Below are 21,343 nucleotides of genomic sequence, written 5' to 3'. Positions count from 1 at the left end.
CCCTTGGAATTTCAAAGGACATCTTCTCATCCTCAAAAGCTGCCTTGCAAAATCTACATGTAAAGAGATTAGTCTAACTACCTCATCGTTTCATGTTCAAATACATGGCCTAACTAGAAATCAAATGACTGAAAAAATCGCTTTCAAGATAGGGAGTGCTCTAGGTACTTTTCTTGGAGTGGATGTAAACCCTTTATTTGGTTTGGCTTGCAAGAAATTCATAAGGATTAAAGTGGAGATCAATATCACCAAAGCTTTGAAACAAGGTATTTGGGAACCAAGGGACTTCAATTTCAACACTTGGGTTTCATTTAAATACGAACAATTATCAAACTTCTGTTATGCTTGTGGTAGGATTGGCCACTCACAAAGTTTTTGCAAATTCCTAAACTCTATCCCAGAACAAATGCCGTTTGGATCTTGGCTACATGCTGAATCTCCTATTTTCATGACTGTTAATCCGATGCATCGAGGTCAAGAAAAGGTCCCCAGACTCCAGATCACTCAATGGGTATAGGAAGAGTTGTGCCAAGAAACTCCACTTTTTAGTGCTGAGTTAAAGGAAAACAAGGTAGTGAGTCTTTCGGCTCTAACTCTGCCATTGTCCCCTCCGATGGATAAAAGGGAAGAACCACTAATAGAAGCACCGATTGGGAAAGGGAAAGAGGTGGCCAAAGATAGCAGCTTCTCGCTTAGAGGAAATTTATTTGTGAGAGGCACATGGGAGAATAGCAAGGATCTTTCTCAAGAAAAAAATAAAATCATGCAACTGCAGACTAGTCGTAGTAGTACAAAAGGGGCGGAACAATCTATAGAGATTGAGGATTGGGTCTCTCAGTGGTTGAAATCAAGTATTGAATTGTTTATGAAAACTAAACTGAGTGCACTCTCGTTAGTTGAAGATAAGGACACTTTGAAACTTGCAGTTGGAGTAAATCTATCTAGCCCGTGGGAGGAAATGAAGGGCACTCAAGGCCCAAAAGAGGAGCAGCTCCATTTAGGCCCGTGGGAGAAAATGAAGGGTGCTCAAGGCCTAGAAGATTTTCAGTCCCATTCAAATAGTAAGGCCAATCGACTTAAAAGGGGATACTGGTCCCCCATACAATGCTCATGCCCCACTGAATGTAAAGCCCAAGGTATTAAATTATGTGCCTTCTATCATTTATCATCCAGTCCAGCTGATTTCTCAAATAGATCTAATATCTAGTTCCCAATCTATTTCAAAGAAACCTGGGTCAACCACTAGTTATATGGCAAAGAACATAACCCCTCCTTCATATGGCCCTATAGACATCGACTTATCCCACTTCTCTTTTAAAGGTTCAGTAAAATTGATCCCTTTATCTGGGAAGGAAGCTTCACAAAAAAGGTTGGCTTTTTCTGGTTCTACTGGTCCTAATTCTCAGAGATCAAAAGTACAAAAAATATCATACCAACAATCTAGAATCAAAATCAAAGAAATTGGGAATGAGGAAAAGGAAGCGGTAGTCATGCTTCTATTTATAAAATCAAAGCCATCAGGGAAAACTAAAAAACCTAAGGAAGCAACGAGATCAAAACCAGTAGGTTTTCACCAAAGGCATCTCAACATGTTAAGAAAGTTGACGAGGCATACTCAACCATGCCTCTAGCTAATCCATGAAGCCTTTGGTATGGAATTGCAGGGGTTTAGCCCGCCTCAAAACAATCAGAAGTCTTAGAGCCTTTATTAATAAGTATAAACTAGATATTATCTTTTTGTCAGAAACCTTGGTGGATAATGGTAGCACCCCTACTATTGTAAATAGACTAGGTTTCCACCATTTTATAAACGTCCCAGCCTTGGGAAAGAAAGGTGGCCTTTTGTTATTATGGAGATCGGTGTTGATATTGAACCGGTCCATACTAATGTTAATGCCATTTCTATTTTGGTTTATTGTAATCCTCCTAATCATCCTTGGCTAGTTTTTTTCGTTTATGCTCCGGCCCAATGGAAATTTAAAGCAAACTTTTGGAATCATTTGAACTCAACTCATAGCTCATTTACAGGTCCTTGGCTCTGTATAGGGGATTTCAACGACTTATTAAGCCAACATGATAAGTATGAAGGAAGGCCAGTCTCATCAACTTCCATAGATGGATTGCAAAATCTAATGAATTCTTATGGCCTAATTGATATTGGTTTCTCGAGACCCTCTTTCACTTGGACGAATAACAGGACAAGTAGAGCGATGATTGGAGAGCGGCTGGATCGTGGTATAGAAAATGCATAATGGTGCCTACTCTTCCCAATTGCCACTATCCAGCACATAGTTTTTGCGGCCTTAGAGCATAATCCTCTCTCACTAAATACTTTGAAGGCAAGGCAGAATCTCTACTCTTTCAAATTTGAGGAACTCTGGACTAGAGAACCTCTCAGCAATGTTATAATTCAAGAGGCTTGGCGTTATCAATTCTATGGGAATCTAGCTTTCATCCTCTGCAACAAAATCAAGGAAATAAAAAAGGCTCTCAAACTTTGAAACAAAAATCACTTCGAGAGAATCAAAACAAATATTCAGCAACTTGAAATGAAGCTTAGCAACTTTCAAAGCAATCTACCAAATCAATGGAGCTTACAAAGAGAAAGTTTTCTTCATCTCAAAATTCAAGAACAACTAAAGAAAGAAGAAATTATATGGAGGCAAAAGTTAAGAATCAATTGGCTCACCACAATGAACCTAAACACAAAATTCTATCATTTGTCAACTACCATCCATCATAGAAGAAATGGGATTGATTCGATCAAGATAAGTCCAGGTATTTGGACTATGGATCAGGATATTATTTATTCTACTTTCATAAATTACTTTGTATCCACCTATACCTCCACGAATCCAATTTTCTTGGAGCAACTCAAAAATATTTTTGAAAGTCAGATTTCAAACGAAGAAAATGAACTTCTAACAGCCTTGCCTTCAGAAACTGAAATTCATGGAGCTTTAAAGCAAATCCTAAACAATAAAGCTCCAGGACCAGATGGGATGACAACCCTTTTTTACAAACATTCTGGCATATCATCAAAATAGATGTGGTTGCAGTGGTGCAAAATTTCTGCAGAAGCGAGAAACTACTGAAACAGATGAATCATACACACATAGCTCTCATTCAAAAAATTGCAAGCCCAAGCTCTCCTCGACATTTGTCAGACCTCAACATTACAGACCCATGAGTCTGACAAATGTCATATACAAAGTCATCATAAAAATCCTTGCAAACCACTTAAAGAAATCTCTCTCAAGCATCATATCCCATTTCCAAACAGCTTTCGTTCCTGGTCATAATATAAAGGAAAATTCCATAATAGCTCAAGAGATGTTTCATCATCTAAAACATCATAAAGGAAAAAAAGGCCAGATGGCATTAAAGCTAGATATGGAAAAAGCTTTTGACTATATAGAATAAAACTTTCTTTTTGTGGTGATGAAAGCTTTGGGTTTCAATATGACTTGGATAAATCTCATCAAAGAATGTATTTCGACGGCTTCATTCTCAATTCTCATCAATGGATCCCCAAAAGGTTTCTTTAAAGCTTAAAGAGGACTCTAGCAAGGTGACCCAATTTCACATTTTCTCTTCATTCTGTGCACAGAGGTTCTCTCAAGACTACTGACAAGATCAGAAACATTAAGGAATCTAGAAGGTATTAAGCTTAGCAGAGATTGCCCTCCCATTTCTCATCTTCTTTTTACAGATGATTTAATTATCTTTGGGAAATCAAAGGCAAAGTCGATCCAGGCAACTAATAGTCTTAAAGAAATATCAAGCTTGGTCTGGTCAACGCATAAACCAAAGTAAGTCTTCCATCTTCATTACCCAAAATACAAGTCAAGCAACCAGAAAGTTAATCTCGGCGAATCTGTCATACAAAGAATCAACCTCAAAGATGAAATATCTAGGAATGCTGACAGTGTTTGGTCGATCCAAAAAGAAGACTACAAAGAATTGTTAGAGAAAATAAATAAAAGACTAGGTGGTTGGAAATAAAAAATGCTCTCTCAAGCGGGTAGAACTATACCCATCAAATCAGTTGTAAGCGCCATCCCCACATACCAAATGTCAATTCACATGCTTCCAAAATCCATTTGTAAGACACTGAATGCTAGCTTCAAAAATTTTTGGTTGGGAAAATCAAAAGATCAAAAGCATAAGCTATACCTAAAATCTTGGAAAACCATATGCCAACCAAAAAAAGGAGACTTGGGTTTACATTTGATGGAAAATATGAATGTAGCTCTGCTAGCAAAGACAGGATGCGAAATATGCAAAACAAATATCAGTATTTGGCAAAAGCTCTTATCAAAGAAATAATTGAAATCAAGTTTCTTTGAAAAAACGACCCCAAAGATCACAGATTCACATTTCTAAAAAAGATTACTCAAGACTAGACCTTTATTGGAAAAAGGTATGTGTTTCAAAATTACAAATGGCTTGTCTGTTAGGTTTGACTTGATCCCTGGATTCTAACTTTGGAAGATTTCAAGCCTACTCCCCTCGACCCCTCATCAGATCTCTCAACTACTCTCAAAGTCTCAGAGTTGATTATTCAGGCCACCAAATCCTGGAATATTCCTGGCTTAGCCTCTCTCTTTCAACAAGATAACATTAATGAAATCCTAAAAATCCCTTTGCCTATTTCCAATCAAGGCTTGGATAGCCTTATCTAGACCAAAACACAGAATGGGATTTTCTCAGTTAAAACTGCCCATCACATTGCTTCCAATCTTGCTCTTCCTTTTAGGGAAGTAACTCCTGATATCCAATGGAGGAAAATTTGGAACCTCGGAATCCACGATTGGCATAAACTCCTTTTATAGAAATTTTTTTGGAATATTCTACCTACAAGAGAGCGCATTAAACGTTTATCCCAAATTTATCCTCCATAAATTGCCCTCTTTGTGATGAAACAGAGGAAACTCTGCTTCATCTTTTTATAGAATGCCCTACATCTAGAATTCTATGGAGTCAGAGCAAATGGCCCTTGAATCTCTCTTCCTTGGGTTTAACCTCAATGAAGGACTGGCTTCAATTCATTTTAAACCCCATGCAAAAACTGGGTCTAACTTCACGGGAAGAGCATCCTTTCAAAGTTTTTTTTTTACCTGATTTTAGATTTTATTTGGAGGCTTCGAAATAACTTGGTTCACAATCAAAATGAGTTATCTCTCCAAAAGATATCACAACAGCTGAATCTCTCTTATTTAGAAAATCTACATGCTTGGAAAGAAAAAATTAGCACCAAAATGGGGGAAAAATAGCAAAATCCTTCTACAAATCAAATTTGTATATCTTTTGATGCAGTGGTTAGAAACTCCTTTTCTTTGGTCTCAGCAGTAAATAGAAATTCAAAAGGGTTAGTCATTCAAATCTGGACTGAGGAAAACCCCACTACTATCCCGATGATGGTGGAAGCTCTTGCAGCAAAATTAACTTTCAAAATGGCAAAATATATCAACTCTCCATCTACCTCTTTAGTTGGAGACTCTCAGTTGGTTATTTCTTCTATCTCTAAAACGGAAGTGGTTTGGCAAATATCCACCATATTGGATGACATTGCAAATTTTTTAAAATCCCACATTGGCTGGAGCTTTGACAAAATTGATCGATCACAAAATCAACTTGTACATTCAATTGCGCAATGAAACTCTCGTGTTTGATAGCATTCCAATATATATTATTCCTTCTAGTATTTTACTTATAGACAGTGGAAAAGACCCTCTTTTTTAATATATGCATGCTTTCTTAGGGGGAAAAAAAAAAACTCGTTCTCCACATTTTTGTTTATTCATTCTCCCCCACGTCTCTCTCTCTCTCTCTCTCTCTCTCTACACACACACACACAAACACAGACACAGACACACGAATACAAGTCAGTATCTAAAAAAACAAATTAAGAGGGTTTTGATTAATAAAACAGTTCATATGAATATTTTGTTTAGACGTCCCCACTCTTTTATTCATCTTAAATCCTTACTTTTCTTCATGTCGTCAGCCTGATGTACTTTATACATACAACTATAGTTGTAAATATGAATCGGTCCTTGCTGTTATCATAAACTAGAATGGCTGCCCCTATGCGGGACGCCGCTGACAGTGGAGGAAGACCAATCTCTTCAGTACACAAAGGGTGTCAACACAAGGTTCTCAACTCAACTTGCCTAATAATTTGTTTGCGTATTTGATACTTGCATTCTTACAAATTATTCAGTCACCAGTCATTGAAATAAGGGGGTTAATATGTCAGGACGAAAAGCCCATGAAGAGGAAGAAGCCCTTTTCTGAATTTCGGAGAGATGGGTAAAAGCTATAAAAATCAATTTGCAGATCTCTGCCTCATCCATTTTGTAGCCGACCACTTTTCCCCAGCTAGCACCTCACATCCTCCATGTATGCTACTTGGATCTGACTGTCCATCTAGACCCTGAGAGGAGCAACCAAGGGAAAAAGAAGACAGATTTGAATTTGGTCCATTCACTGAGGGCACATTGAGCAATGCAAGCCCTACATCATTTACATTTTACCACTTCAAATATCATAAATATGTAGGCAAATAAGAGGTAAACAGTAAACTATCTATCTTTCACAAGATATAAAGATGCACAAATTAACAATTAACATTAAGAAAACAAACCATGCTCCAAAAAAGTACTGCATCTCCTTTAATCGGTTTAACAGACAACCCTTTAACCATCTTCCCACCACAGCTACACTCACCCGTACCAGCCTGAGAATTATCAATCAAAATTTCAAACAGAATTATTTCAAGAAAACCTTTTTTCCTTCTCTGATAAATATGAAACAAAACTTTCAAGAACATAATAATTCTTGCAGAGACAAGGATGGAAAGAAAATCAATAATCAAGAATTACAGGTTATTTACCCCAAAAAAAAAAATGGCAGGATTCAGGAAGCGATAGGTACTACTATATCAACAAGATCATCACACAGGTAGCATCTATGACAGCAATAGATGCCCATCACCATTAATAAACAAAATTTCAATTTCCACATGGTTAAGATCACCAAAAATTACCTGATCATCAACTCTGATAACACAAAACTATGCTCACAGGGGTTTACCAAAAAGGAATCACAATATTTGGACATGACTCATTAAGATAACATATCTCTTTGGTATCTTGTCAAGTACCGGAACTGGAAACAATAAATTTCTCTACCAGACTGGTGATTCCAGCATTTGCAGTTCCATATTGGTCCACTTACCAAAGCATTTTATTGAAGAACTCTTCTCAGGAAGAACGCTTTGAGATCTTTCTAGTGCTGGAAGCCAGTTGTCTTCCATAAATTTTCAATGACGAAAAACACACTTACAAAAAAAATGTCCAATTTCTCGATTATTAATACTTTACCACCAATATTACAGATGATAATAATTTATGACCATATTTTGTTTTAAAGAAGAGACTAGTGAGCATAGGAAAAAAAAAAATAAGATGAAATCATGCAGTAATCTTGGGCCCTTGCTAATAAAGCTTTGCTAAACAATAGTGAGTGGATCTGGCAGAAATGTTGATGTGTGAGAACTTTGCAGAAACAAAGAACTATGGAGGGTATAATAGAAGTTTCACTTTCTTTCATTTATCAGTACTTCTATGTATGTGCATAAATCCATGAATAGGCCCAATACAGACTACCTTACAGTCCCGCACAAGGGCAGACCTAGTAATTCAATTTTTATTTTCGGAGAATGTATTAACTATCTATACATAAAGTGCTTTCCTTTTTCTTGCATTATACGGTTAGGAAGTGATCATGTATAAGAATAAACTACACCTTCCAATCTGTCCAAATGCCTCTGTTGAACAAATATTAACAGAGCATAAACACAACTGCCTAGGCAATCAGGTGCTAAATGAAACCAGGGCAATCAATCCTCAAGAAACCATAAGTAGATGCCTGGCTAATGTCCAGATGTTGAACTCTTACCAAGTAGACAAACACAAAATGTATATAACGAGAATATATTAATAATGAAATTTATTTATTCAAATGAATAACATTGGAATCATGCCACCTAGAGGCAAAAACATTAGATGCATTTGGCCTGAAACTTCTAAAGAAAGAAACAGAAACTCAAGACCCAAGACCCAAGACCGTGATAAACTTTTCTACATTTTTATAATCTCCATGACTTGCAAGTATCAAGAAGCCTTGTAACCGTCTCTATCCCACTTCATTCATTTTGTCTCATACGCAACAAAGAACCATTCTCCTGGTAACCATCTCGACTAAACTGGTAAATGTGAAAACCAGTCAATTAGGTAGCAAGTACATTTTCCCTAGAAAAGTCATTTCCCTTCACAGATCCAGGACTCCCAAGTTCCCAAATCCCAAAGCCACAACTTGATATATGTGAATAATCAAGATGATCACTGTTCATGATTCTTTTATCTTCCAAGGTTTTCGGTTTAATGTAATCCAACATTAACAAGGTTTTTTTATGACATGGAACCTTGCCAAGACAAGGTGTAACAATCCAAGAGGGGCCCAAGCCACATCTAGGTCCATACTCCAAAAGAACTAGTCAAGCCTTACAATTAGAGCCCCTTGGAATCCTTCTAAAGGACTTGAACTTCTCCATACCAAGCAATGTGGAATCGCATTTACCACCATCCTATATGCAATTGCACAATCTCCCCCCTTAAATTCCAAACATCTTTATTGGGTCATTCCTTCATAATTGGTACTACTCAAGTCCTAGGCTCAAGTCCCACACTTCTAGTTGGGATTGACTTTGATACCATATATAACAATCTAAGCAAAGCTCAAGCCACATTTAGGCCTATTCTCCAAAAGGATTAGTCAAGATTACAATTGGAGCTCCATGCAATCATTATGGGCTTGAGCTTCTCCCTCTCAAGCAGGGGCGGCTCAATACAAATTGAGGCTTAAGGCAAATTTTAAGTAAATCATTCTTAATTATAATACAATAAAATATAAATTATTATATTGAATATTTTTTAAAGTTTTCAAAAAATGAGGCTTTATTTAAAATATTTAAATAAAATTTTATGAATTTATATTTAATACAACAATTTAAAATGAGGCTTCATTGTAAATTTTGTGCCTCAATTTGGCAAGATCTTCGAAAAAATTCTTTAAAAATATAATTATTCATTGAATTAAATATTAAATTTAGGCCTCATTAGGATGTTGAGATGAGAAATCTATGAATGGTAATGAAATAGTTTGAGTTAAGATGTTTTATGGGGTTTTGGAAAAGGAGTGAGAAAAAAGTTGAATAAAACAATTATAGAGTTAAAATATTGTTATAATATAATTTTTTTAGTATTATTTTTGTTTTGGGATTTAAAAAAGTTGAATTGTTTTTTATATTTTGTTTGGAAGTTTGGGAAAGTCGTAATGATTAGATAAAAAATTTGAAATGTTGAAAATTTGAAATTGAAAAGTGTGTTTGAGTAGTGTTTGGATGTTGAGATGAGATGAGATGGGTTGAGACAATCTTTTTTTTTTATAGGTAATCAAAGATATTATTTTTTTGATGAAAAAAAAAAAGGCAAAGCCCAGGTAATCAAAGATATTATATTCATAGAAATAGGCAAAGCTCAGGTACACAGGAAGTATACATGAAAAATGCCTAGCTAGTGGTACAATGAAAAGAAGAAGGTCATGGACACTTAGTCTGTTACAAACTATGGCCTCCACCCATAAGAACAATGACTTATAAAAGAAAGCTTTTAGCTCATCCATTGTTCTCTCTTGATCGTCGAAACTTCTAGCATTTCTCTCCCTTCAAATGCACCAACACATGCATATTGGCAATCTCCAAATTGCCGCAACTTGTGAATTGCCGTATAGTCCTCTCCAACTTGCGAGGAAATCCACCAATCTACAAGGCATAACCCAAGCCAATCCAACTCTTGAGGAAAAATCATCCCACATGATCCTGGCCACCTCACAGTGTAAAAGCAAATGATCCATTGACTCTCCATGCTTTCTGCACATGCAACACCAATCTAGCACAATTACCTGTCGTTTCCACAAATTATCAGTAGTGAAGATCTTGTCCAAAGATGCTGTCCAAACAAAAAAAGCTGCTTTTGAAGGAGTTTTCGTCTGTCATATGCTCTTCCACGGGAACACAGACATTCTTGAGTTCATAAGCACTTGATAAAAGGAACTGACAGATAAAATACCTTTCTTAGAATGACTCCAATGCATCTTGTCTCCTATACTCCCTGAGATAGTAGTGGAATATAAAGCGGCAAGGAACTCAGTAATAGGCTCTAACTCCCAATATTGGGTTGCCCTAATGAAATCAATATTCCATTGAGAGGAGCCATTTGAAAATACCATACGATCGGCGATCGTTGCCTCCTTATCTCTAGTGAGCACAAAGATAGTGAGGAAGGTGTCTCGTAGACAAAGGTTACCACACCATTTATCCAACCAAAAACTGACCCTAGAGCCATCACCCACCACAAAATGTTCATGGCCTCGAAAGATCTCCCAAAGACTCCTAATATTTTTCCACAACCCCACTCCATGAGTGCCTCGTACCTCATTTGAGCACCATCCTCCCCAAACTTCCCCAAACCGTGAATCTATAATTTCCCCAATCTCAACTTCCAAACGGGGCCTTAGTATCATGGGGCCTTCCACATTTTGTTTTATAAGTAATAATTTTACTAATGAGAATAGGCATAGCCCAAGTACACAGCAAGGGTTGAAACTTAGTTAAGAGAATTCTTTGGAAACAAGAAAATAAAAAAAAAAAAATCTAGACCATTGCACACATTGAAAAATATAAAAATTATTTAATGAAATGGTTTTCATATATTTTAATTTTTTTTTTTTTTCCAAAAAAGCATCTTCACTTTAATTTTGGGACCCTTGCCCTGGGCCTTAGGCAATGGCCTAAGTGACCTTACCCTTGAGCCGGCCCTACTCTCAAGCAATGTGGGATCCCATTCCCAAGCAAGAGAGTAAACCTGAACACATGATGCCACCAGCCCAAACCATGCATCAAGTAATCCAGAAGAATTGCTAGCACGGAATCAAACCCAAAATACCTGAACCATCTTATCCCATCCTCGTCCCTTGATCACTAGGTTGAATCCTTAACAGGTAAAAAAAACTTCTAACAAAACTAAAGTGTGCTTGCCATTCTTCCTTTTATGGTCAGTATCCACATACACCTCAAGGCATGTGGGATTGTCTATTAAATATCACATATGCATGTGCAAATTTGAAGGAAGAAAAAGGAATCATAGAATGACTTGTGTCAACCACCTGCAGGACCACCTAGGTACCAAAGTTATACTCTCAGTTCAGCGAGTTTTGCCCAAGTATTTTCTTTTGAACAAGGGACTTCCTAGTAGTAGTTCCTAATGGACCCATGATTAAATAAATTATGCATATATTCAGATGAAGAAAATTTCAGGGCATATTTGGTTATTTAAGAAAATTTTAGGGCATATTTCAGAGCACTTTATGAAGAAAAAGCAAAAAACTGTGGTTCACTTGTCTGGTTGGTAACAGTGGAAAATGTTTTATAACAAAAGGAGGAAAATGGCTCAAATGTGAACTATAGTGGATGTTGGAATTTTTTCTGAAAATGAAAAACTTGAAAAAGGTGCCCAATACTTGAAGCACATGCGCTTAAAAATACAAATAATAACTTGAAGCACTTATGGTCTAACATTCATCTATATAATGAAAAATAAATAAATGTTAAGCATGAAATTTTAAAAGGTAATTACCAAAGGGAAATATGTTTCTCCTCCTTCAACATTGTCACTTAAATACATGAGGATTGTTGCTATTCGCTGACCACCTCGCTTCACATTGAACTGACAAAAAAAAAAAAACGAAAAAAGATTTTGTTTCCTTTCCAGAAAATGACTTAAATACAACATATATGAGCAATAATTGCTACAGAATAGATTCCAATAGTCACAAAGACAGGTAAATAACTTACAGTATCAGAAAAGTAGTCATGGTGGGGTTTGTAAAACTGAGTCTTCTCATACCTGCGCTGCTGCAGATGTTAGCCTTGGTACTGAAACCTATAAGTATTTCTGTTCATAAAGAATACATTACTAGGATGCAGATTATATTCCCACCTTAACACTTGTATGAGCTCACCATTTTCTACTGGTACTTGAGAATAGATAGATATTCGTTTTTCAATTGCCTGATTATGCAAGAAAGAGACAATTTTAGTACAGCACTCAATTACAGGTCTCCAACAAAAAGTGAGATCCACCTCAATTGGTACAGCTTAGGAAATAAAATTGTATGTATGTCCAACTCATAAGAGTACATGTAAATTATATCATTGAAAATCTCTCCCTACTCCCTCTCTCTATGACACACAAGTGCAAACAATCCCCTCAGCCTCCCCATGACTTAAAAAAGAAAAGAAAAAAGAGCGAAAGAAAAGAAAATAAAGGTTGAATGTGGGATTTTAATCTTAATCATGTTTTAGTAGTTCTTATCAAAATGTTCCTTTGTGATCAACACTGAAATGAGGTAACACTTATCAATGGGTCAGGCCCAGATATCAAATGCAAAGGGGCCAACTTCAAAATTTTACTCCATTTACAAACAGCAGGCACAAGGGTAGAAACAATGCTTGTATACGTGTGTGTTGGGTTCCATGAAAAGGCATCAAGTTGGGCCACATATTCCTCCAGGAGATGGCAACCACCATAAAACATACCTCTAAATAGCTGATTGTCCCTGTACAGTTTTGAGTTGCTCCATGTCGAACAAGGGTAAGAAATCAAACATAAAACTTTTAAATCACATATTTCTATTACATGCTCCTGAACCCCAATTGCTCAAGTATATACACCAGCAAATGCCTTATTTAATGAAGAGTGCATTTGCTTCAAATGCCATACCTCAATATGATGTCAAAACAGCAACAGCCAAGGCAAACAAACTTGTTGGTATTATGTACAGAAAAACAATGTCAACCCCAACAGCCAAAACAATCAATAATGTCTATAGCAACAGGGCCACAAACATAGTGTTTATTACAAGCATTTGGTATCCTGTAGAGCATCCATGAATTGAGCACCAATATTATAGTCAGAGAAGTAAAAAAATAAACTAACCTGTATCATTGGATACTTCTTTTCTTCAGGACTCAAAAACATACCAGAGCTAGTCCTAACATCACTTTTAATTCCCTGAAAAAAGGCAGGCACACTTCAGATTGCAAGTTAAACGAAAAATGTTCTCTTCAGGCAAGCAAACGTTTCATATCAAGAGCTCTATGTTTGATCATGATTGGATGATGATAAAACACTCTTACAGGGAATTTTTTTTTTTTTTTACAGAACATTTTCGCATTCCCCAGAATCCCCTCGATAGTCCTTTGCGTTCTCAGGTTTGTTTGTAAAGAAGTTATAGGAATCTACATGCCAGCCATTCAGATTACCAAAACACTGTGTTTTCATAGTAATGTTGATTTGCATGAAAGGGTTTGGGTATCCCCATTCCACGGCAAGGTAATGTGACAGTTTCAGATTAATTACATCAATACACTCAAATTTCTAAGCTTAACAAAAGTAAGGCAACCTCATCTCAGTTTTATGGATTTATGATGGAACAAAATTTATTTTGTTGTATTTATGCCGCTGAAGCCCATTCAGACATGCCAATGGATGATGCTATGTTTGTGATATTATGGTTTTGTTTAAGACAACTGACTTTTTAATTCAGTGCATGATTTAGGTATTCAAGTAACATTTCTTTATTTTTGATAAATAAGAAACTTTATTGATCGAATGAAACTAGGTGAAGCCAATGTACACAAGAAGTATACAAAAAAGACACCTAATTACATACTAGAAGGCTGAAAAGAAAACAAAAACTCATGAACATTCCCTCCCTTTGGTACAATAGGTATTCACATAACATAAGTTATTCTGTGATTTGAACTTTTGTGGGTTTTCTTTTTCCTTTTCATGAGTAAGCTTTTGTGGTATTTATTATTTTCTTTCCCTTGGGTCCCATTTTTATCCAGTTTTTGTGACACTAAATAATTTGTAATGGACTCTCAGGAATATTCCAGATGCAAGGATCTCAAGTTCCAGGAAAGCTTGTCAGATTTTTAACCAAACCAAATGTGGGCATCATTACATTTATAGGCATCCATATTGTAAACATTTCATTCCTATATTTCTAGATGCCAGGAAACATATTGAATCTCCTGAACCAAATTCTTAAGCATTGTTTGCCAAAGAATTCACGAGATTTCAAATTTTTTGATATTTTCTTCATATTTGGTCAATGTAAAGTTTTAAGTATAACTATCAGATCAGTATGAACTGAAACAAGGATTAACAACCTGAAGTTCTGTAAATAAGTTTCTTTTTTCGATAGGTGAAGTTCTGTAAATAAGTTGAAAGCTATCTGCTATCAATGCATCTTTTTTGCTAGCCAAGTTGAACAAATCTGAGAAGACCATTTAAGAGATGAATCACTATGGCATTGATCATACTGAAATTATATTTTTGTTCCTTCTCCCACCCCATATCTAATGTACCATGAGAATTACCCGCCAAACCCTTCGAATGTTCTTTCATAACCCCAACCCACAACTCCAAGTCACCTCATTTGAGCACTAGCATCCAACCACCACCATTCATGGCCAATTTCAGATTTGCATCCACTTGCCACAGGATATCTATTTCATTAGCATAGCGCCACAGCCATTTCCCATAAGGGCTCTGTTGAAGGTAACTAAGTAAATGCGTGTTAACCCCCATTCACTGCCACCTGGTGTGAATTAGCTGTCGGTGTGAACTAACCACCTAGCAGTATGTTACTAAACAAAGATACAAGTATAGATAGGAAAGTATGCTTTTATATAACACTCTTGCAACATAGCGTTCAATCAATCATACAAAAATGATGGCCACTGGGTAAAATAAACAGGTCAAGGAATGTTACTCAACCAATGAGTTTTCCTCTTCTATTTCAACACCAAAACAGTTTTTTCCCTTCTCTATTAGAAACTCTAAAGTACCTAATCTACCTTTTCTGCAATTGAACCCTAACTGTAGCTCTCACTAAACCCAACAAGCTGCTGCAACAAATTAATCCTACCAACTTTTAAGCACTAGACTGTCTTACAAGAAACTAGCCTAAAGTTCCTCTCTTGCAATCAATTGTCAGCTTCAGTATCAAATCTAAAAGAGAGAACGGGACTGTAAATCATGAGACGAAATCACACAACAGAGGAACTATCAAATAGCTTATAGAGAGATGGGAGTATGACAATATTAAAGAACAATAAAAGACTAATTTGAAGGAGAAGAAGGAAGGAAACTATCTCTACCTTCCCAGTTTTCGTATCCACTACAGTAGAAATTTGAAGTCGGGGGAGGGCTATAGCTCTAAGATAGTCACATTCCTGTAAATACCAACAAATTTTCAACTTTATATTACCACTTGTATCTTCATCCACAATTGTTAAAAGAACATCTTTAAACTATTCAAGAATCAAGCAGAGAATATTTTAAGTTCCACCAAGGTTTCAAACTTGTTGCCAACTTGCATTTGTGCACTCAGCCACTGCTGGCTTGAGATCAATCGTCCTAATTGAGAGCTTCTATCCATACAGAGGAAGACAATTTTTGTTATGGTTGTTTATATGTCAAGCTATGGAAAACAACTTTTAGATAACCCACATTACAAGGTAGCAAGAAGTAGCATACACTACACTAACTAGAAATTACACGTAAAATCGAAATATGTGGCGTAGCTCGTAATTATGCTGTCCACAATGTTTGGAAGTGTATGAAGTAGAGGAAGTCTTAATGTGGTCCACATTTTATGCTTGTTGCTTTTTGCTAGTACAAGTTCTTCTAAAATACTCCACATTTATACTCATCGTACTATTTAACCAAATTCAGCACTTGCATTTTGCAAGACAACAAATAGTTATTCGGCTCTAAAAAATCAATTGATTATATTCAGACTCCATATTTCCGGTTTGCTGAAAAGCACTATAGCAGCCAAAACCCCGAGCTCATTTAAATACCTAAAGAGCCAGGGATAATCATGCAAACAATAGAAGCCACTCCAAAATAGCACATACAGTTACCTCATTGCTCAAAAAATTATGAAGTAAAATTATTCGAGGTGACCAGCTCATTATTTCAGGTTTGACCTGCATCAAAAAGAAAGAAAAAAATATATAAGGGAATAGGAGGCTTGAGCATTAAAGTTTCCTAAAAGTAGAAACGTCATATCATTGAAATAGATTGGTGTTGTATGTGCAGACAGGGCAAGGAATTTATAGACCACCTTTAACTCCATAGTGAGATTGCTAGAGCCTTGTGGAATGACTGCTTCACTAAAGTTTGGTTGGCTTTGTTTATGCCCAAAATGGCAGTAGACTTTATTGCAAATTAGAGACAGTTGGTTATATGGTGGCACTAAGATTGAAGCAGTATGGAAGATGGTCCATACCTGTTTAGTATAATGTATTTGAAGTGAAATGAATGATACAAAATTTTGAGAGCTTGTGCAGACAATGGAAGGACTTAAAACTTTCTTCTTTAATACTATGTTCCTTTGGGCAGCCACTCTAGAATTTAAGATGCTGAGTTTTTATGATTTCCTTTTATCTTTTTCTATTTCTAATTAGGTATTCATCTCCTATATAATGGACTATGTATTTTGCATCTTTTAATAAAATACTCGATTGTTACCAAAAGAAGAATTTATTTCAATGACAAACTAATTTGAGAGTAAAACGTTTCATATAATTCTGACATATCAAAACCAAATATATGCTGGTTAGAAAAATAGATAAGGGGGAGAGATAGAGTAACCCAAGACAGATTAATCATATTGCATATCACTGGAATTTGAAAGATACAAGGTTTCCATTTTATAAACTCATATATGCACCAAGTATAGTTTTCATCCTTGACAGAACATGATCATTTAGGATCATGTAGGCAGGGTTTCCATGCTGAACTAATAATAGTGTCAAGTATGCTTTAAAAATTTACTATTTCAAAATGCAAATAATCAAGAGTAAAACTGAATCTGTCACAGTGTTGGTAAAAGCACACTTGAGCGCAAAGCACAAAGTGCCAAAACCAAAGCGCTTCACTAACCAAAGTGAAAATGTATTTATAAAGGTGCGCTTTTTTGCACTTTTAGTGTAAGCTTCAAAGGAAAAAAAGTGCACTTCTGTAATTTTTTAAAATATATATATATATATATATCAGTTCAAGACCCAAAAACTTAAGTAAGCAAATCTTCTTAAGTATTTAGTTTGATATTGAAGATCGTTTACCCGTCATGGCACCACATGCTGTCACATGTGATGTGTATACTTAAGTTGGTTTTCTAGATGGATTGATATTTCATTTTTTATGTTAGCAAAGAAGTCAATATCTACAATTCTTGAGCCTTTTTGGTCATGGCACTTTTTAATATATTTTTTTATTGAAACATGTATTTTTATTTGATTATGGCTATCAAATATCATAGATATATATATATATTTAGCAATAAATAAGAGAATTATATTAAATTTTATGTTTAAATGTAACGAAATTAGTTGAGTACTTGATTTATATGTTGCAAAATACTCTAATAAATTGAGTTAATAGGCTAAATAACCATCTTTGCTTCTTTTTTTATGGGTTTTTTTTTTTTTAATTGTACATCATCTTTAAAAATGTGCTCTTTGGTTCAATCAGGCACAAAGCGCAGAGGCTCTAAATGGCATTTGTGCTTAAGTGCTCCCAGTGCTTTTACCAGCATTCATTTTTCCTCCATATACCCCCCAACCATCTTTGTACATAAGATATAGGAAATTTAAAATTCAACGCTAATAACAAAATTATGAGCTTACAAATCCAAGACGTAAAATTCTTGCTTCCTTGTCATTATCCCAGAGGGGAATACCTGAAAATTGTAAAAATGTAATAGATCAGAGCATGCGTACTCCCAAACTCCACTAAATCTTTTTTATGCATAAAAAAACTCAATACTACTCTATGCTAAGAAATGAAAAGAAATGGGAGAGAGAGAATGACCACTCGTTCAACAAATCCACAGATGCAATGAACTTAGAATACAATGAAATCAAAATTCATTATCAAAAACTCACTTTTAGGAACAAAAATAATGGTTAGGAAGCATGCCAACCTCTGGGCAGGTGAAGATAGCCATCATTCTGATGTCCCTGCAATCTTCTAAACGATGGAACCTCTGTGCCCATAAAGGATATGATTCACAAATATCAGCAGCAAAGTTATTTTTTTAGTATAAACAGCATTAATCAAAAATAAAAATTTTGGAGGTTGATGAATAGCATATTGTTAACACTAAGCTCCTCAACAAAATCTTTCAAGAGTTGTTTAGAAAAAACAAACTTTTTTCTAGAGTTGATTGAGATGACTCTAATGCCCTTACAGTTATCATAAAATCTTTGTGATGTAACAACAGTTATTTATAATATCAAGCTTATCACTTCATTTGTGAAGTTAAATACAAAATTTGCTTATCGACACCTATTAGTTTCAAAGCCACACTTTATTTCATAGAATGGCTGCTTACTTCCCTGGATTAAAGATATCTGAATCCAAAAAAAGAATGTCAATAAATTGTCAAATATCATCAATCTCCAGCAAACTTCAGCATCTGTGCTTCTTCCTTCCATTTACTGACTTAAGTTTCTCATCTTCTAATCATATGTGCTACCTAGTTAAAGTGAAGTGATCCTCTTACAAGTATAGTTTGCTTTTTTATATAAGTACAAGTATAGGTTACCAACGTAATTTCCAGTCAAATCTCATTCCTACCCACAAATACTAGATAATTGCCTGCAAACCTAGGATGCACGAATCAAGATTTCCCTAACATACATTTCTTATTGACTTTTCAACTTACCATATAATTAGATGTTATGATCCCAAGTGTTAAAGACTTAACCAAATCAGTATCCAATAGCGTTCGGGATTTTGGATCATTGGTTGGGCCTTTAACAATTGGTATCAAAGTAGGGACTACGTCATGTCTTCAAGTCACAAAGGGGGCGATATTTAGGCTGGATTAAAATGTCTTGGTGCTATACATGGTAATGGTGTTAAGTCATTGAATAATGATAGATGAGTGAAACAGCCAAAAGGGAAAGGGCTACCACTAAATCAATGTTGATAACGTAGTCCGCCTTGGACATCAGGTTGAAAGCATAGTGGAATGTTATGATCCTAAAGTTGGCTTAACCAAATCATTATCTAACTGTCCTAAGGCTTTTGTCAATGGTCATACCTTTAATATTATTTGATAGAGAGCATTTTTTTATAGGTAAATAATTATACGCAGGGCCAGCTCTTCCATGAGGCAACTTAGGCAATTGCCTAAGGCCCCTAGTGGAAGAAGGCCCAAAAAAAATTCTAAGTAAAATTAATTAAAAAGAAAAAAATACCTAATTAAAAAAAAAAATTAACTCAATGATAAAACATCAAAAATATCAAATAGATATTATGTCATTACTAGTTTTAAAAAGTATCCTCACGTAATAATTATCTCTCATACTCTCCTTATAAAAATACACTTCTCCTTTGTCATTATTAGTTTAATATATAATGTGAAAATTATAAATTGCAAAATCTATTCATAAAAACTTTTTGTATTATCCTTTGAAGAGGCAAGGGCCAAAATTTTCCCAAATGCATAGATTGTTTATAGAACTTTATTGAAAATAATGATTATAATTGCTTCTAAGGCCCCGTATAGATTTGAAAAGCATTTCATTTTACTTTATTTCATCATTACAACTTTTCAAAATTCTCGCACAAAATATAATAAACAATTCAAAATTTTCAAATCTCAATTCAACATTTTCAAATCCCAAAACAATAATAATATTAAAAAATAATATTCTAACAATATTTTATTTAACTTTTATCTTACATCTTTCATCTAAAACTATCTCATCTCATCTCATCTCTGAATTCAAACTAGTCCTAAGAGTCTAGAGCATGTCTTGTAAAATTAAATTAGATCAAATCCTCTCTAAACTGATAATTTTCTAATAAGATTAAGTCGATTATTAGTTGAAAATGTGATATAAAATTCTAATCACTAATTTACTTTGCAAAAAGATAGGAATTATTTTTAAATAAAAAAGTAATGTAAAAATTAAATTTAAAATTATTTTATTTTTTTTAAATAAAAAAAAAAAAAAAACTTTGCTCAAAATTTCCGCCTTAGGCCTACAACATATTGAGCCGGCCCAGATTATACGATAGAGAACATGTAAAACAGAATAGATAGAATGCCAAGAAATATACCATAGGAATCTTCCAACCTTCGTATGAATGCTAATTGAAACAAAGCACCTGCAATTCCAAAACAACAAACAACACGTCAGTACAATTACGTTAGCATAGAGCTCTAAATTGTTAAGAGAAGTAGAGCATGGAAATTTTAGAGATTACTTCACTCGGAGGACTAAGATCGATTGATCAGGGCTTTGACAAACTAAGTATTAATGTAAAAAAATAAATGAAAGAAAGAAAAAATAGATTTAGTCAGCTACCTATAATCATTCCGACTGTGACGAGTGTTAGCAGGCCGAACACGATCTTCATGGTCGCCACAGCCATGGCTCGGAATTTTGGATTTTTGGTTTACAGTGGGAGACAAACGTGTTGTCTGGTGAGAGAGAGAGGGCTCCGCGTCCGCCACTGACTTCGGCACATGGCTTCGTTGAATGTTTTTTATTTACCTACCAGTTTTTTATTTTTTTTTTCTTGTTTTCTAAGTGGTAAGAAGAGTCAACGTCCACCATCAATAATCCCCACCCTGTAATCCATAATCCCTTAAAACTAATAAAGAACGTGTCAATCAATAACATTTCATTTGAAAATCTTAATTTAAAAAATAAACAAATAATAATTTAGAAAATAATAATAATAATAGAAATTATTTTTAAAATATAGATTAGAAAGATAAGTTTGTGTCGAAAAGAACATTGTTAATGAATTATACATATGTAAAGAATAATTTTGATGAATGTAAGAAAAATTTAAATTTTGACTATTTCATTTATATAAGTCTCCACATTGGAATACCTATTTTTTATTATATAATAATAAAATAATATAAGATAAATTTAACTCTAATTATTCACATTAAATCTCCACTTTAGATATTCATTTATTTATTATATAATAATGAGTAATTAATAATTTAAAAAATATTTAATTTTTTTAAGCATTAATTTATTTTATTTATCGTATTTTAATTATTAATCATTAGTTTATTTTATTTTATCACATTTCGCTAGAAATTT

General features: G+C 34.8%; 1 protein-coding gene across 2 annotated transcripts; it reads right to left on the bottom strand.

The window, feature by feature from the left end:
- Window positions 1-5,947: 5,947 nt before the first annotated feature.
- Window positions 5,948-20,775, bottom strand: LOC122300204 (prolyl 4-hydroxylase 1). Of its 2 annotated transcripts, none has more exons than XM_043110704.1 (12): window positions 20,588-20,772; window positions 20,340-20,387; window positions 18,190-18,252; window positions 17,894-17,946; window positions 16,124-16,189; window positions 15,356-15,430; window positions 13,125-13,199; window positions 12,126-12,196; window positions 11,981-12,032; window positions 11,763-11,852; window positions 6,650-6,742; window positions 5,948-6,439 (listed from the first exon to the last, which is right to left on the bottom strand). In XM_043110704.1, the coding sequence occupies exons 1-12, from the start codon at window positions 20,652-20,654 to the stop codon at window positions 6,332-6,334; spliced, it is 861 nt and encodes a 286-aa protein (XP_042966638.1). In that variant the 5' UTR covers window positions 20,655-20,772; the 3' UTR covers window positions 5,948-6,331. The 2 variants fall into 2 exon arrangements, with proteins under 2 accessions (XP_042966638.1, XP_042966639.1); XM_043110705.1 differs by having other exon boundaries at window positions 6,371-6,519; window positions 20,588-20,775.
- Between the last annotated feature and the right edge of the window lie 568 nt (window positions 20,776-21,343).

The sequence above is a fragment of the Carya illinoinensis genome, chromosome 2, assembly GCF_018687715.1.
Source record: "Carya illinoinensis cultivar Pawnee chromosome 2, C.illinoinensisPawnee_v1, whole genome shotgun sequence".
In the NCBI taxonomy this organism is placed as follows: domain Eukaryota; kingdom Viridiplantae; phylum Streptophyta; class Magnoliopsida; order Fagales; family Juglandaceae; genus Carya; species Carya illinoinensis.
The sequence above is the reverse complement of the archived record's forward strand: the minus strand, read 5'-3'. Positions and strand labels throughout refer to the sequence as shown.